This window comes from Notolabrus celidotus, chromosome 12, assembly GCF_009762535.1.
Source record: "Notolabrus celidotus isolate fNotCel1 chromosome 12, fNotCel1.pri, whole genome shotgun sequence".
NCBI lineage: Eukaryota > Metazoa > Chordata > Actinopteri > Labriformes > Labridae > Notolabrus > Notolabrus celidotus.
The window spans coordinates 25179301-25197165 of NC_048283.1; the positions used below are offsets into that span (position 1 = coordinate 25179301).

The following is a 17865-nucleotide window of genomic DNA, read 5'->3' on the forward strand; positions in this document are numbered from 1 at the left end:
CCACTTGTTTATGGGTTCATCATGCCGTTGCTGGCTGATCTTGTGACTTGCTTGACAGCAAAAACACCTCTGACGGGAAACACATAGACAGCATCAGAGAAAACCCTGGTTCTGAGCCAAGACTCACCTTACCAACAGCTCATAAAACTTGGCAATAGTCAGCTGTAAGCATCCAGACGAAGCTGCGAAGTGAATCCAGACATATTTCCTGAAGGAGGCACAGTGGGTGCAGTGCGTCTGCAGGTGATCATACACAGATATCTATTTTCCATCATGTTTCAGTAACTTCAATAACACAAATAATCAAGGCATCCATCGACTGCCAGTGGGATCAGAGTTTTACTGTCTTATCTTATTCCCCAAAAAAACACTTGGTTTGTAAAACCCCAAAATCAACCCTCCAGACTTTACGTACTGAAAAGGAACTATATTTGAGACATTAAGCCAAACTCGGGTTATCTGTGGTCCCAGGCTTAAAGATATATTCCACTATGGCTGTCGTTTGGGACCAAAAACCAAACAGAGGACCAAGCCGCTGGGCCCTGACCTGTGGCTGAAAGAGCAGGACTCTAGAGGACCATTGAGGGGAGGGGTTAACTGGGTTTGCGGGGGCTGTGAGACTCTATAGAGTGTAGCTCAGGTCCAGGGCTGGTACAGTACAGAGCTGCATGTCCAGACCTGCTGCCTCACATAAGCAGACAGACAGGCTCAGCTTTATCATGGCTCTGTCACCGGGCCCAGTTTCTGCTGCCATCAGAGTACAGCTGAGATCACTGCCAGGACTGTCACTCATCAATCGGCAAGCTTGTCGGATCACACACACACACACACACACACACACACACACACACACACACACACACACACACACACACACACACACACACACACACACACACACACAAACACACGTATGCATCTATACTCTTAAAGGAGAAGCAATGAACAAACACTGAGTGACTACACTTTATCAGACTCACACTGAAAGTTTAGCGAGATGTGTTCCTTCATAACTGTCACCAGGGACTTGGGTCCAATCCAATCACAAACACTTTATGTAATCTCAAGGTTTCCATGTATTGTGAAATGCAGATATGTTTTGTATAATGATGTTGTGTTTTGGGAAATGTGGGGCCCTATGAGTATGATCTATGGTGCATGATGCAAGTGCATGTATAGGGCGTGTCCGATGTTTCTGCACAATCTGGAAGCAAAGTGGCTCAGGGCTCCAGGAGAGGGGCCTGATAACCGAACCTTACCTCTGCTTTGTGGAACTTTGGGGCTTTATTTGGTGACTTCAATCTGTTAGAGTTTTAGTTTCCATTTCTTTAAAACCAAGGGAGAGGTTCCGGTGGCTGGTGGTGAGGCTTTCAGCAGTGTGACTGCCCCCTGGTGGCTGGCTGCAGTATAGGTCAAAAATCCGTCTCCCCCATTCATTTGAATGGGGGAGCAGTCAAACTTTAAAAAATAAATACACGTCGTACGAATGTTTCTAGTATCCGTATGCTGTGGTTATATGTAGTTATTATTTGACTGTTTTGTGTTCAAGGCCTCTTTTTCCTGAAAAGTTTCTTTTTCGTTGGTTATTAGAGTTTAAAAAACGGGATTTTACTTCCGGGTTTCCTTTGATTCACAGCCACCGTAGAGGGAAACTTCAAAGGACACACAGCGTCTTGTGACGTCACGCTGTAGGGCGGAGCTTATTACAGTGGCTTCACAGGCTCTGGCTGCACAATGGTGGCGCCCAGGAGAGGGTTTTTTTTGGCTTCAGAACTGTACAACGGGAAGAGGCGGAGCAACGCTGTCCATTTTTATTTACAGTCTATGTTTAAAACTCATGCCACAGACCTGAGCCTTTTCCCTTTTTCATTGGACCAAACTTGGGTTGAAATTAACTTTGCACTCTCCACTGTGCCTACACAAACAGAACACATACAGGCTACTATATAGAATACCATTATAAGAGGAACGCAGCTTGGTTTCTGCTGCAAAAGCCAATTTAGCTGTAACAGAGAAGCTATGTGCAACTATAGCAGCTTCACAGCTTAATTCCTTAATATTGTACCCTTTAAAACAGCAGCATATCGATTGAAAATGGCAATTGGTACGTTATATGCAGGAAGTTCAGCAACTTATTCCAGTAGTCTTGCCAGTGTTACCCAGCAGCTACCCCCGTAGAGAAATGAGCTATTCAGACCTAAACAGTTTTTGGAACAGGCTGTAAACATGTTTATTTCTGCTGTAAAGATTGTCTTTTTTGAATGGGTGTGTATGTGGTTTCCTGTGTTTCTGCAGCCAACCTCAAGTGGACGCTTGATGAACTGCAGTTTTTAGCATTTCCGCATGGGCTTCATATTTGTAAAGGCCCAAAATATAATTTTTTTAAAAGTATGGTCTTCTGGGGCCTTAATTATGAACATTATCTCCAACACACTATCCCTCATCATGAAAACCTTTAAGGAAATACTTAAACGGCTAACCTGCAGCAATCAACCTAGATTAGCTTCATGGTTAGCATACATGTTAGGCTGCATGTAATAAAGTAACGTTGGATTAAGTTCTATCTGCTGTCGATTGATACGTTTATATCATCACAGTTATCAGACACCAACCTTTTAATACACATGAGAGACAGACAAAATAAATGTAAGTAATCCTTTTACACGACTTTATAGCACTCATGTTGTCAGTAGAGAAGCGCAATGGTGGAGTACCACTGAGGGGACCAGCACACAGATCTTGGTCTAGCAACCGCATGCAGCAGGACTACCAGGCACATGGCGTGACCACTTTTTGATCTTGCCAGTCAGGTATTTGATTGTCATTTTTGCTCACTGCTGCCTCCTTATGTAGAGGTCAACATGCCCATGGATGCACAGGTGCCTGCTACAGACACAACACAACTGAATGGCATGCACTGACAACTGTATAGTCTTCAGAGGCTATCAAGGATAATGGAGCTCTTGCAGGTGTATGGGTAGAACCACGGTTGACGAGGAATTATGAATGTGTTCATGTCTGTGAAACGTTTCCTTCAGCTGTTACAGTAAACCTAGACTTTCTAAAAGTCTGTAGCAGCTCTGTGATATTCCAGAAAGCTGGTTGGCAATGTTTCACGAACCTGCGTTTATGTAAATGTATACAAAGCTGTTTACTGTTCCCACTTCCAGGATTTGGATAGGCAATTACGCAAACACTAACACACACACACACACACACACACACACACACACACACACACACACACACACACACACACACACATACACAGAGAGAGAGAGAGAGAGAGAGAGAGAGAGAGAGAGAGAGAGAGAGAGAGAGTCCTCCCTCCTCCGGTTTCCTGTGTATATGTGTGTGTGCGAGTGTGTGTATACAGTGTGGGTGTGCGGATGGTTCAGCAGTGACTCTCCAGCTGCTGAGCGGAGTGGAGCGCACAGACGAGGGAACACACCAAACTCTGTCCTCTCCCAAACTCTCTTTACTTCAGCGTTCATGAGAGAGAGTGTCTGGACGGAGGACACGGAAACATGGCGGGACAGCGCTGTTCTTTATCTTTACGAGGAGCTTTATCGATCTTTTTCCTCGCGGTGCTGCAGGAGTCCGGGACCGCCGGTAAGAAACGCATGTTCTTTGACTGTCATGTCAGCGTTTGCCCTTTGCTGCCCTCCTCGCTAATGTCACTTTCAGAGTAATCAAACCAAACTTGTTTAGTGGGTCTGTAATGAATCTGGGAAACTTCCCCTCCAGCTCGTTACGCATGGCTCTCCGGAGAGGACAGCCAGGCGCAACAGGTGACTCAGCGGCAGACTCACGGCTCAGATATGCCCGTAGTGCTGGACTGTCCTACATTTACTCTCCGTGACGTCCGGTGTGAGACAGCACGCTTGTTTTTGTTACTGATATGGAACTTTAAAGAGAGATTTTCCACTCTGAGATAAACTGTTGTTGCAAGAGGAGCCTCACTGTTTGACAATGTTGTCTGCAAGATCTGATCAGATTCGAGAAATCCTTAATTTTACACTATTTTAAGCTACTTGGTTAACCAACTCAGTGCACCAAAGGCTCAACATAAAGGTCTTGTGTTACACCAAACTTAATTTCACTGAGGTAGCTTTAACAGGAGACTCGTTTTCTGCAGCTCTTATCAGTCTGGGATGTTTTGGATGTTTATGAGGCTTTGTATGTGCTAAAATGACCTTAATGATGTCATCCAGGTCAGGCTTTCACATAAATCCGTTTTGAACTCATCATGAAGTCCTGACCTTTGCAGATTCAATATCAGCCTTTATTTGTGTTGGACATTCATGACATCTCCTTTCACGACCCTCACCCTCTGTCTCATGTTTGTTCCAGCTCAGTGAACTATTCAAAGCTGCACTTTTTATTCAGATTTTAATGTTCTCAATGCTTCACACATCATCATTATACAACCGTCAGACTAATGGTGCTTTATGGGACTCTGTGTAAACAGATCAGTGGGTCTGAACAGTGTTAGGCTTCACATGTGGGTTTGCATCGAGCGTCTGAGCGTGAAGTGTTTTTGGAGCTGATGTGTTTAAGTCTCACTCTAAACACGTTTGGTGGCACTTTCCCTCCTCCCTCCTCCTCCTCCTCTGTAATCCCATGTGTTAACAGTTGCATTTAACAGACTTGGCAACTTTCCATCTGTCATACTGTAACACCTCCTGTACGGGTTAACCACAGGAACTTCCCCACACTTGTTGACAGGTGGGCAGGGTGAGCGCAGAATAACTCCCTTAAAACACCTTGTCACAAAGCTGGTTGTCCTCCTCCTCCACCTCCTCTTCTCTCTCTGATCTTTCTTCTTGTCCTCCTCCTACAATGAGACCTATTTTCAACCACATACCACTAGGACTGTGTGGTTCTGCTGTATTGTGTGTCACAGATATGTTAAACAACACACATACAAGAACGCTTCCACACATTGCACATAAACACACACACATACACACTCCCTGTTATTCTGACTTCTCCAGAGCACCACGGCCTGGAGGAAGCTGCCCACCACTCTCAGTACCGGAGCAGCTTGACACTGTGGTTATCCAAACACCCGGCCCGGACTCTGTTGTTTTTATCTCTCCCTTCTTTGTTTGCTTTCAATTGATGTGGATAACCATCCGCTCAGAGAGCCGTCACAGGAAGGTTCCTTCTTCCTTCCTTTCCAGGGAATCTTCATATTCCCAATCAGTCCTTGTGCTGAGCTGAGATAGTGCCTGATACAAGCCCATCTGAAGGTGCCAAACAGAAATTATCCAGACAGGAAACAGGAGAGATGGGTGGTTTCTTTCTTTTGCACATAGAGGGATTGTTTTTTGGGAATTCTTGTGAGTTCAAGAAACATTTATGCCCCCATAGCGCTCCTCTCAGTAGGTGTGTGTGGGCCTGTACAGTCCTGCAATCCTGATACCTCCTGTGTTTACACTGACGTTACTGGGCCTCCGTGTGCAGAAGAAGAGCAGAGCGAGGGGGTCGTCCACTTTAACCCCTCTGAAGCGTCTCTCTTTGATTTTGACCATATTAGTCGACTTCCCCGGTGCTCCCCTCTCTGGACTTGCTCCACTGACTCCTCGGGTCAAAAGGAAGAAGCAGGCGGAGGTGGCAGAGAGAGAGAGAAGGAACACAGGAAGATAAAGACGGGAGGAATGAGAGGATTACAGCCAAGTCAGAGAGAGGGGGATTAAGAGGGAGTCGTATAGGTGGGAGGATAACTTTCAGGGGCAGGGGGAGAGAGCTGAGCCGCCTGCTGGGGCAGTTATGTAGCCCTGCGCAGCCTCTTGCCAGTTGTCTCTCCTCGTTTCAGTGACAGGACTCGAGCCAAATGAAGAGGGACTTTTACTTCCTCTGACATATTTCAATATTTTTCATTCTCATTTAAGGGGTTGAGGGTTAGATTTAGAGAAACCATAACTTTCTGCAGTGATCTACCCTCTTGGAGCTGTATCACCCCCTTCATGTGAACGCTTAGAAACAAACCTTTTCCGCCCTGAGTTTTTCTGCAGAGTAAAAATAAAGCAATGGGTAATGAAACTTTACCCGACACACTGCCCAGGACAACGATAAAATCACAATACAGTGATTCCTTATCCAAATATTAGTGCCTCCACGATGGGTCATAAAGTAATGAAGCTGTGAGTCACACTGGAAGGGAGATCTGTTCAGAGAGATGCTTTATTTTAAGTTGAAATATTGATATTATTGGCGCCAGCAATGTGATAACTGTATTGCACAAGTTATGACAATGATGCCTTGCCATTTTTTTGTTCCACCTCTTAGATCAAACGACCTGCACACCTTCAACTTTATAATGCTGTGGTTTGCATGCACAACTCTGTAATCATCACTAAACCAGATCTGGATATTTAAATATGGCAGACATGCTTCAGAATATTAGAGACTTAAGTTGAATTGGAAAGACTGTCTGCTAACCAAATTAAGACTGTTCAGGTTTAGTGTAACAGCTCAGATCCATGTTATTGTTTTTTGGAAGATGGCATCCTTTAATGGCAATTTAATGTCAATGGAAACAAAGTGTAAAGCCAAGTGATGGTGCAATCAATAATCAGATCTTTTACTGTTAGCGATTTGCATTAAAAAGGATACAATTTTTCAAGAACAACAGGGTCAAGATGACTTCTTTTAAGCTACACAACCAGTCAAAAGGTTGGAAACACCTTCTCATTCAATGGTTTTTATTTATATTAATTATTTTCAACATTGTAGATTAATACTGAAGACATAAAAAAAATCTGGTTTTGCCATAATCTGGATTACAACAGTAGTCAAAAAGGGCACTAACTGTACCTCTGAACAACACAACTGATGGTCTCAAACACATTAAGAAGGCAAGTCATTCTACAAATGAACTCTTGACAAGGCTCATGTTAATTAGAAATCATTCCAGGAGACCACTTCATGAAGCAGACTGAGAGAATACCAAGAGTGTGCAAAGCTGTCATGAAGGAAAAAGGGGTCTACTTTACAGAATCTAAAATATAAGACATATTCTGGTTTGTTTAACACTTTTTTGTTAGTTAAATAATTCCATATATGTTCTTTCATAGTTTTGATGTCTTTGGTATTAATCTACAGTGTTTCAAATAATTAAAATAAATACAAACCCTTGAATGAGAAGGTATTTTCAAACTCCTGACTGGTAGCGTATCTGGACATAATATAATTTACATCCGAGAAGCAACCTCTGGTGTAAAATATGAAGTTAACGCAAAAAAACTGCAGTACCTCATGTGTTCACTAGAGGCTGGCTCTAAAGGTCATATTAAAATGTACATATTACAGCAGAATGAAACAAGTTCACAGCCTGGAACAAAAAACTGTTTTGGTCTCAATACTTATAGTATTATTGCACCACATTTTTTCATCTGTATTGATCACATTAATGGAAAACTTTTCATGATTACTTTAGATTAGGTGTGTGTGAAAGCTGTGGCCCAAAATTCACCTCTTTGTTGATGTCTAGATCAACTGAAGGTTGTTTTGAGTTAGCGCTTTCAATATGGTGACCGCCATCTGTGGGCCTTATAACCAGTGGGTGACGTCACTGAGACTACATTCAGTCTCTGCATGTATCACATTTAAAAAGTAACCTATCATCCTCTTTTCCCCAATAAAAACATGATTTAGACATCTTTAGGATCCCTCATTTTTTAAACAAAGAAGCTGTTTCAAAAACGGTTTTGCATGAGCTCTGAGCGACACTGTCTGCCTGGTGTGCAGACTTTTCACTTTTTCCATTCATACTGTAGCAGTTTGAAGCCGTGTGTCCTCTACATGGGTGATAAACTGCAGTGAGGTTTCCTGCTGTCTGTCCTCCCGTCTACTGTGAGCTCACATCCTCAGAGGGAGGGACGAGGGAATGAGAGAGGAGAGGATAGGAAATACAAAGAGGAGAGGACATATAAACATTTCCGCTTACGTCAACTTTCGGTGCTGTGAAGCTCGTTCAGCTGCTCAGAACAAGGTGTCATGACGTGGTTGTTTCTGGGGTTTGAAACCTTTTAAAAAAGGTATCAAACCTAAAACTGATATCATGCACAATATAAGCATGCAGTGATACCGTGCAACTGTTTGGTTAATAGAAGGGAGCGGTAGTGGTTCGTTTTGCTGGTTGCCACCTGCCATAAAACGGAGGGAAGCAGATGAAGCAGAAGCAGCAGTAGAAGAAGACTCAGTAACCAGCTAGTTAGCTAGCTTTAACTGCAATGGCTTCTACTGACAGATGAAAAGTTTCCTCACCACTTTGAGAGTTTTGGGATTTTGTAAAAAGGATGGGGTGTTTGTGTTAACAAAATCAACATCAGTGTCTATCACCGTTATTTATTGGTCCTCCTTCCAGACAGAAGCCGGTCACAGTAGAGCGATTTCCCTCCTGCAGTAACAGGAGCACAAAGAAATCTCACATTTCAATTACAGCCCCTTCAGGAGCCATTACCTCCCCCCTCTGCTTTCCTGTGACTCACAGAGGTCACTCATGTTTTCATTCTGTAATTCCTACTCGTGATTTGGCAGCAGGAAAGATGTCGTAAAAAAGTGAAAGTCAGAATACTTAAGCAGCTTGAACCGTGACCCATATATCACCACAGACTTCCTGCAGAGGTATCCATTAATTGTAGAGTGTTTGTCTTTTGTTTGACCCTTGGAGAAAACAATAATTGATCTGTATCTCAGGTGTGCAGGGTAAAGGTCAAAAGCAGAACTAGGGGGGCTATATCCATGGTGAAGCAAGCTATTCATTTGGCAAATGAGGTCATTGAAACTGTTCTGAAATGTTAAGAAAAAGGATCTGACTTTGAGATCTTTATGCTGGTTATTTGTTTTGTTTTTTATCGTGTATGTTTCATGAGAGAAAATTTAAAGGAGTTAAAAATGTGCACTTTGACGGTGTATATTATAAACCTCTTAGCAATGTCTGCTGCAAGAGTAGCAGCGCATCGATGCTGAGCGGACAGTGGACCACACCATAACCGGCTGCCTTTGCACGGTTATATCTGTGCACTACTTTTGCACCATCCCCCCCAGAAGAAGTCTTTCTTTCAAGCTTTATCTAATCTTAACTTTGTAAAGATTTTAATACAACAAATCAGCAGGGTACGAAAAACACCCAGGGTCAGTTTGTGAAAAAAAGCTGAGGCGGGGAATCCACAAAATGTATTTTCCTGAAACAACCCTCCTAAACATAGTTACAGTGACCCAATAAGTCTCTCAGTTAGTTAATATATTCACCCCACAGGCGCTCTCTTTTACTTTCCTCCACAGGGCTTTCCATACATTTGAAAAGCGTCCGACACTTTCGAAATTTTGTCATTTAACTTTTTCACAATTTAAGCCAACATTCCTTTAATGAATGCTGGATCAATACCTTCCCTCTTGTGTGAGGGGAGTTATCGCTGTCATCTTAAAAAGAAAGTTAGGGATATTCAGCTTTCTGGTGAAATTTTGGGAAAATTAAAAATGTTCATGCTGCGGTGCTGTTATTTCATGAAAGTAAGTAGGAGCATGCAATGCAACAATTTCTTCATCTCAAACAATTTGTTTAAAGAATAGCCCACAAATAAATTCTCAATAACTTGTCGTGTGTTCTTGAGATCAATTACAGCTTGATGACGAAGTCTCATGCTGTTCACAAGTCAATTTGTTGTCTGTTATTCAGGTTCTGAGGTGCACGGCTACAACCCTCTACACGATGACTCAGTCTGTTGTTGACGTGGACTGTATAAATAATGGACGTAGTATCCGTGACGTCACCCATCTGTTTCTGAAGCGCTGTTTTGAAGCCAATCGTCGGTGGGAGCCATATAGCGATTGTGATGAAAGAGGCTCCTAGCCAAGAGCTACAGTGTTCCCGCCTGCCAATCAAGTCAGCTGTGCCTCTCATTGGAAGACTCGTAATCTCAATATCTTTGAAATTGCTGCGTTATGAAAAATTCAACCCCCGTACAGTGTGTCGATCGAGAAATGAGCTATCCAGAGTACACTCATCTTTTGTACCAGGCTGTAAACATGTTTATTTCTGCTGTAAAGATCGTCTTTTTTGAATTGGTGTGGATCCTCGATAGACCAGAGGTTTACGCTTGGTTGTTGGTAGATCATTTGGTGTCGTCTTGGTCTCATGATGTCAGAATGTGAACAGCATGATGAAGAGGACATAGGGGTCGGTTTATGGATCAGACACTTGTTGTGATTCTTGTTAGAGAACATCATGTTGTGCCAAAAGTAGTGAAACATTGAACAGTTAGACATGTGCATACTGCAGTTTGATTCCCTCTACACCTGTAATATATAAAGCAAGGCAAAGGTGTGCAAACAGAGCAAACACAACCCGGGTTCAAACAGTTAAACCGAGCTCAGTCTACGCCAGCAAAGACTTCTGGCTGACAACCAAAACCATCTGTTAATGAGCTCTTAATTCGTAATTAGTGTTGCACAATGGTACAATAAAGATTAATCAACGCCATAAAAGAGTAGCTGAGCTCACTGGCTTCATAAAGTGACTCCGCTCCCTCGCTCGTTCGGTCTCAGCGGTGCTTTGCTGCACTAAATCAGCAGCTTTTATTTGTCTGGAGGTTGCGAGTGGGTGTTTGCGCTCTGCTATTTCATGCTCTCCATGCTGCCCCAAGCTCCAGACTCAGTGTGACGGAATGTGTCTTGAAAGTATATTAACTGTGTTTCCCTTTTTAAATGAATAACCCGGCCCATGCAGACTGTGATCCGGTGTCACACAAACACTCGCACCCACCCGTATAAACAGTTAAAGGAGAGCTCAGTTTGAAGACATGAGGGAGGGTAATGAGAATTCATGCGAGTCCTCCTGTGGTTGAGTTTCAGGGCTCAGCTCTGCAGAAGCGCTGCAGGTCAGATTTAAGGATAGCACGGACTGCAGTTGTTTTGTCTGTCTTAGATTTTCAAATGTGTGAGGGCTGCTGTTGTTGAAGTTTCCCCTTTTCATCGCATTGAAGTGGATATCTGTCACATCAGACATCCTCTCTTAGTCGGTTCAAAGATGTGAATCTGAACCATGGCCCACATTTCTTATCAGCACTGTTGAAACTCGGACAGTTTGAAGATGCTGATAAGAACTGAAGGGGTCATCGAAGTAGACTTTACAGCAACATGACTCAAACATTACAGCAGACTGAAGTACGTTCAGTCTGCAGGAGCCAGAAGAGGAACGTAGCTTTAGTTCAAGCAGAAAGCTGAAGGTGTGTTGGATTGTTGAGTACCATATTGTATCCAACATGCGTTCACATGTTCCTCTGGTTGTCTCTGTGTCCGTTATCACAGGTTATTCTTCAGACTTTGGTGTTCTCATGAGCACAAAGTCATGACATTGAAACAAAATGAACGCTGCAAAGATGAGGTGTTTCATGCAGTGGACCTGGAGAAGTTGTTCCAACATTTGGACATATGTGAACGCAGCTATTGCACAAAACAAGCTTCACATCATCCCTGAAGCAGTTTGTTTGCAGTGAAAATGTACTGAATCAAGCAGCTTAAATTCAACATGAGTAGAAGAGCTGGAGCTTGGCTTAGCAACATCACAAAACTCAACTTTGACTACTTTTGTCCAGGGGAACCAGGGGAATTTGTCCTTCTAATCTTTGGAACCTCCATTTTTGCAATCTGGTCCTGTACATTTGCTGTCGGAGCGTCTTGGCCTTCATGCAACACACGTGAAAGCCTCTCTCATTCATGCGCTGACTCAGAAGTTTTTAAACCTCTGTATTTTTGTGAGTCAAATATGCTCATGTTCACAAATGTTGATGACCTCCTTACTGCTCCAAGGCAACTTTTCTGTCTTGAAACCAGCTTTCAGCAGGGCAAACTGCCACCAGATTGCATGGCATTGGTTTAACAGAGGCTGTTACATAATGACGCAAGGACAGCCTTGCAATGATGTGTGCTTTGGCCCGTTTTACAGTACTGTAGTGTGAACACAAAAAGACCTGAGGGAGGAAAACAACAATGGACCGTTTTATCACCTGATGCAGAACAAAGCAAACTCGCTACAGGTGTGAAAGCACCCTCAGTCATGAGTAATCCAGGTCATATACATCTAACACCATGCTGCTCATTTACATGAGCAGAAAAAAGGTGTAAAGTGTAGATATACATTTCCACGGTGGTGTTCCCCTTAACTTTCCAAGTTGAGAACCAATATTTCCTGTTCTTCTAACAGCACATGAATGAAAGGTCATGCTTTGTAACACCTCATCTAATGGAACTTTTTAAAACCAGAGGGTTCAGACTTAAACAGTTACTTTAGAGACCATGAACTCATTTCATGTATTCAGAAAGAAACTCGAGCACTGAACCAAAGATGCAAACAGACACTGGGTCATCAGGACCGGAACCATGACCACGTCAGCACTGTTCAGGAGTGTAGGAAAAGCTGATGTTCGTGCATGCTACAGAGCTGGAAGGAATTCAGTGTATGGCTCAGTGAAGCTGAACCGGCACAGATGCTTGGCAACAAGGAGGCTTATACTCAGACCTCCCTGCAGAAGAAGGGGTTTCTGCAACCACCCTGCTGCACCTACAGAGCTACACCCATCCTGTAAGTCAGATTCGTTCAACTCCTGAGACACACGATACAGCCTTTCTTTTCTTTCTGAGAAGTATAGATTTAAAGACCTAAATGAACCCTCTCACTGACTGAAGTGAACTGCTGCAGGTCTGAACAGGCCACAGAGCGGAGGGAGATCAGAGCAGTGTAGGCAGCTCGTGTCGTGCTGGGGAGAATGACAGGGATAAGATTGTAGTGATTACACTGCCAGCCCAGGCAGTGTGCCACGGTATCGCATGCATACCTTCCAACCAGCCAGGTGATAAACTCAAACACTTTTACCTTAACTACAGGGCTCAGGATCATAAACGCGGATCACAGATCTAAACTGCTTCACATTCAGTCCAGAAAAATGAGTGAAACTGTCACATGTGGAGTCATTGTCTCTTTTCACTCTGATAATAAAAGCTATGTCAGTCTTAAATAATTTCTCAGATGGATTCGACCTCTCAATTTACAGATTTGTCCCTTCACAAGCATTCACTACAGACAGGGAAAGACTCTACATCCTGTCTTTCATGCAACTGTTTAAAAAAAGATGAAACTTCATTGCTTATTTCAGGAAATCCCTTTTGCATAAAAGGCATCTAAAAAGACTCTGTGAGGTTTTGGGTTATGTATCTAAAGTGGAATGATGTTAGAACTTGCTGAAGCTTGGCACATGCAGCCTATTTTTTCAGCTGTGGTTGTCTGTGAGGATCGTTAAGTTTGGTTTCGGCCTATTTTTGTACGACTCGATGGTTTCCTTCAGCTCCATGCTGCATGTTTGAGGTGGTTGATCTTGGAATATGCAGTCCAGTCTGGCTAAGGTGTTTCCCTGGTTGTGGTTGTCTGTGTTGACAGGTGGTTATGGTTCTGACCTGGTGAATGCAGGTAGCTGAGGCTTTTCCATGATTCAAATCTGCTGTGTGTGTAATGGTCTCTGGTTCACTCAACGAGTCCTCCAAACCAGATGTTTTGTTTTTTATTATTCATCTGTGCATCCATCCATTATTTGCACAGCTTATCTTGTACGGGAGCCGATCCCTGCTGTCATTCGGCAGGAGGTACACGCTTCACAGAAAGTCAATCAAAAGGCTAATATACAAAGACAAACTAACAGTTACAGTCACACTTAAATCTACACCTTCAGGCAATTAAGAGTCACTACAAAAACGTATAAGCAAGTCTTTGGACTTTGGGAGAAGACTGGAGTACCTTGATGGCCAAATTACACCAAATCCATGTCCGGTTTGTCTCCTATTCACAGCACAGGATCTGATCAGTTTCTATTCTAGTCAATGTGTTAACTTCCACTGGATCCACTCCGTTGCGTGTTGGCTGTGTTTCTGATCCAGCAGGTCAGAGCCTTCCGGATCAGATACACAAGACTTCTGTTTTTGCCGGATGCTGGAGCACGACGCATCAATCTCAGCAGAGCAGATGGAGTGGGACAGGAAGTCAGGCACCAAAACAAAATGAAAAACATCTGGTTAATTTTCAGAATAAAACACTCTGTGTTATCACCAGATCGTCCTTGATTCAGTAATTACCGCGGGAAAACCTTGGTCACATGACTCCAGCTGTCTGGTGGTCCTGCTCCAGGCTGCGTTCTGAAAAAGCAACCAGTGGCTGTTGATGGCTGAGAGAGACAGAGCTGGATCGCAGCAGATCAGGGACGAACCGGATACGGAAGTCCGATGTTAGAGAGCCCACAACTCCTCGCTGAAAAACATCTGTCTGGCTGTAGACTCTGACTGAGCACATTCTTGTTGTGATCCAACAGCACTTGCTTTTGCACCATCCTTCAGCGCTAGTCATGTTTCCTTTCCTTTAAAACAACCAGCCTTTCCTAAACCAGTGCCACCTGCTGATGTTCACGAAATAAGAGTGTTTGCATCCATTGAAAAAGGAAAAGTTGCAAATTCTCTGAAACTGGGACTCAAGAGAAATATTACTGAAGAGCATTTGACAGAGAAAAACATACAACCTTTATGTTTACGTCAACTGCTTTTCAATTTAGCTGCACGTCACTCTGATGTTAAAGAACATGAGGACACAGATTCAAACCAGTCAGAGGTTGAATTGGCTCTGAAAGCTGCCATATTTTCAGTGTACTTGTCAGACATATGTCGCTAACCATGGAAATATTTTTATGTTTCCTCTGCAGGTATGCTCTTTCTTTTCCCCATGAGACAGCTCTGCAAGTTCTGTGATTTGGAGCCCTCGTCCTGCAGCGGTACGGGGACCTGCATCACCAACTGCTCCATTACATCCATCTGTGGGGGCATTAATGAGGTCTGTGTGGCGATCTGGTAGGTACCCGACAGCAGAGCGCTGCCTTCATATCTACCACGTGATAATAGAAAGTCTTAATGTAAATGTTTAGGATCCTGAAATCTCCACTCTGGTCATCTGTGTTCTAGGAGGGAGAACGAGACAGGCTTCACCATTGAGACTCTCTGTCACGACCCGGCCAGGTCTCTGTACGGCGTCATGCTGGATGACTATAACAGCTCCACGTGTGTGATGAAGGAGAAGAACACCACGACTGGGATGGCTCACATCTGCTCCTGTACGAAAGATGAAGAGTGTAACGATGTGCTGTTATTCCCCCCTAGTAAGTACATGATAATCACACTTTTTAGTTACACCTTTCAATATTTCTTTCAGCCTTGGATCACTTCTTTGTTTTAGTTTTTATGATCTGAATCTTTACTTTTTTGGTCCAATATCTCAGCTCTCCTCTGCTTTGTTTTGAGCCAGAATAGACGGTGACTTTCAGGAAACACTAGTAAATCCTGTTCAATCTGTATTAGCCTTTAGCAGCTAAAGATAATGGTGCATTAAGCTGCTAAATAACAAAATACTATACTCTGGAAAAGAAAAATAATATGAACATGGCAGTTAAATCATCACCAAGCTAAAAGTCCGACATGAATATGTGTGCAACTTAAGTGGGACTCATGCCTAAGTCTCAAACTCGAGTCCTTGTCTCTGTATAACCAAGTGCGAAGAGCTGCAGTTCCTCCAGCGTCCACTTGAGGCTGCATCCAAAGCAAAGCAAGCTACTATTCATCTGTTGTGATAATCTCATGGCTAAAATGTTGCATATAGCTAACGTTTCACCTGAAGTGGCAACCTCGTGTTGAAAAATGTAGCTGAAGTGTAAACAATTGCAGTTTCTCCAGTGTCCACTTGTGGCTGGCTCCAAAAGCAAAAGTCCCTGTAAGGTCTTATGTTATGAGGTCGATTCTCACAGCAAAATGAACCTGTTTATCAGACTTTATCAGACTTTATTTATAAAGCGCTTTTTATAAAATGACATTTAACTCCAAACCCACCCTACAATTCTTAGGTTAAGAACAAAATATATGCAACAACAATAATAATAACGATAAAAATAAAATAATGAAATAAATGAAAAATAAAAAAGAAGTTGCTGAACGAACTGAGTAAACGCTCTCATGATATCTTAATGAGGAAACACTGGAGGAAACACGAGATGTTAAAACTCAACACAGGAAATTAAACTCACCAAAATAAAACACTAAAATATTTGACCATTAAAAGATAATAAGGTGCTATACTTAAGATAAATATATCAATGAAATGAAATAAATAAAAAGTGATTACAATTTGAGCGAGATAATAAATAAATAAGTAAATAAATAAATAAAGTAAGGTGAAATAAAACTGTTCTAAGAATAAAACTCAGTTAAAAGCGAGATTAAAAAGGTAGGTCTTGAGTTTGCTTTTAAAAATGTTTATGTTTTGAGCCTCGCATGAATGCAGCTCATTTATTTTTGACACACCGCGGGTGTGAATTTATTTTTATCACGCATCTTTTTTAAGTTTTATTAAGGCTAAGAGATTTGTATAAATTTGCATGATTAGAGTCACAGCTACGTTGACTGACAAGTGAGGACAGCCTACCTCGAAAGTTAGAATGAGTCAGCATTCCCTGACATGGCGCTCGCCATCAAAACATCTCTTCAGAAACCAATGTGTGATGCCACAGAGACAGGTTTCTAGATTACTGAAAGTTAGTGGGAGCATTTCCAACAAGACAACAGTCATCTTTGGTGTCATAATGCTTCTTCAGAAACTGGTGTTTGATGTCACTGAGACCGCAGCCATGCTCGATACATCTAAGGCTTAAAACACAGCTGCTCTGATGCGGTTAACCGCACCCTTTACAAAACCTTAAATGCATTAAAGCTTGAAAAAACAAGATGAGTCTGTGTGTTTACACATCTGTCCCTGCACGTCTGATTGATCAACTGTAAACTGTGTTCAGACAGATGTTCAGTTATCAGACGTGTGCTTAACAGAGCAAATACAACCCTCTGTCAATAAGTAACCGAGTGCTCGTCTATGTTTGATGAGTTGTCTTTTACTATCAATCTCTCTAAATCTTTCTTTCCATTATGTTATCATCCCCTCCCCCTCTTCTACATTCTCCGTCTTGAACTTTCTCTCCGACCGCAGACAAGGAAACAGTGTCCACATGAGTTTCAGAATTCGGAAGTGTTTTCAGGTCTCATTACTGTCACTGCTGTCTGGTGGTAAAAGCACCATCTTCACAAACAGGAAGTGGAAATGTGATGTTTGAATTACAAACAACAAAGGGGAATCCTCATTGTGGTCAGACTGTCAGCTGGGTGTGCTCTGTGTGTTTGACTGCTGAGAAAAAAAGCTTGCTGTCTGTCTCGGCCCCTGTGTGTGTGCGTACATGTGTGGCTGTGCAGACCAGCCACGCTGGAGAGCTCAGACATATGGTTTCCTGTGTGTGTTTAGCTCAAATCAGAAACATCTCCAGCACATGGAGAGCAGGCCCCTTCACACCTCTGTAGTGACTGACAGTGAAGAGGACTCAGTGTGCTGCTGCTGTGGGGCAGGTAGTCTCATTACATGTTACAGTTTTATCAAGGAACAATACATTCCTCTGATTCCTGCACAACACACCACTCTGGGTTCATTTTACCAGATCTACATATAATTAAAAAATGAATGTTGGTGGCAGAGGTTAGCCAGCGTTGGAAGACACATGTGAAACCAGAACATGGCTTCAGTAGAGGTGAAAGTCAGTTTTTATGATATTACTCTAGTAAAGGTATCTACGTTTTTATATTTGGTGCACTTAAAGCCACTATAAGGAAATTTAACTGGTTTGAAAGAGACTTAATTTAACTGTGATGTCCCCTTATGCGTTGCAAAAGCAAACAAGACCATCACTAACCAGGTAGTTAATTTCTATACAGTATATTTTTTAATGCATGTAA

General features: G+C 42.7%; 1 protein-coding gene across 3 annotated transcripts in view; it reads left to right on the plus strand.

The window, feature by feature from the left end:
* The first annotated feature begins 3391 nt into the window (after window positions 1–3391).
* LOC117823547 (TGF-beta receptor type-2-like) overlaps window positions 3392–17865 on the plus strand; it is a 42132-nt gene continuing 27658 nt past the window's right edge. The window contains exons 1-3 of one of the 3 annotated variants that reach the window (XM_034698766.1): window positions 3392–3612; window positions 14751–14895; window positions 15007–15200. In XM_034698766.1, coding sequence (XP_034554657.1) covers window positions 3528–3612; window positions 14751–14895; window positions 15007–15200 — 424 coding nt within the window. In that variant the 5' untranslated portion in view covers window positions 3392–3527. Of the gene's footprint in view, window positions 3613–12488; window positions 12593–14750; window positions 14896–15006; window positions 15201–17865 lie in introns of those variants that run through there. The other 2 variants (XM_034698767.1, XM_034698768.1) reach the window with 2 other exon arrangements.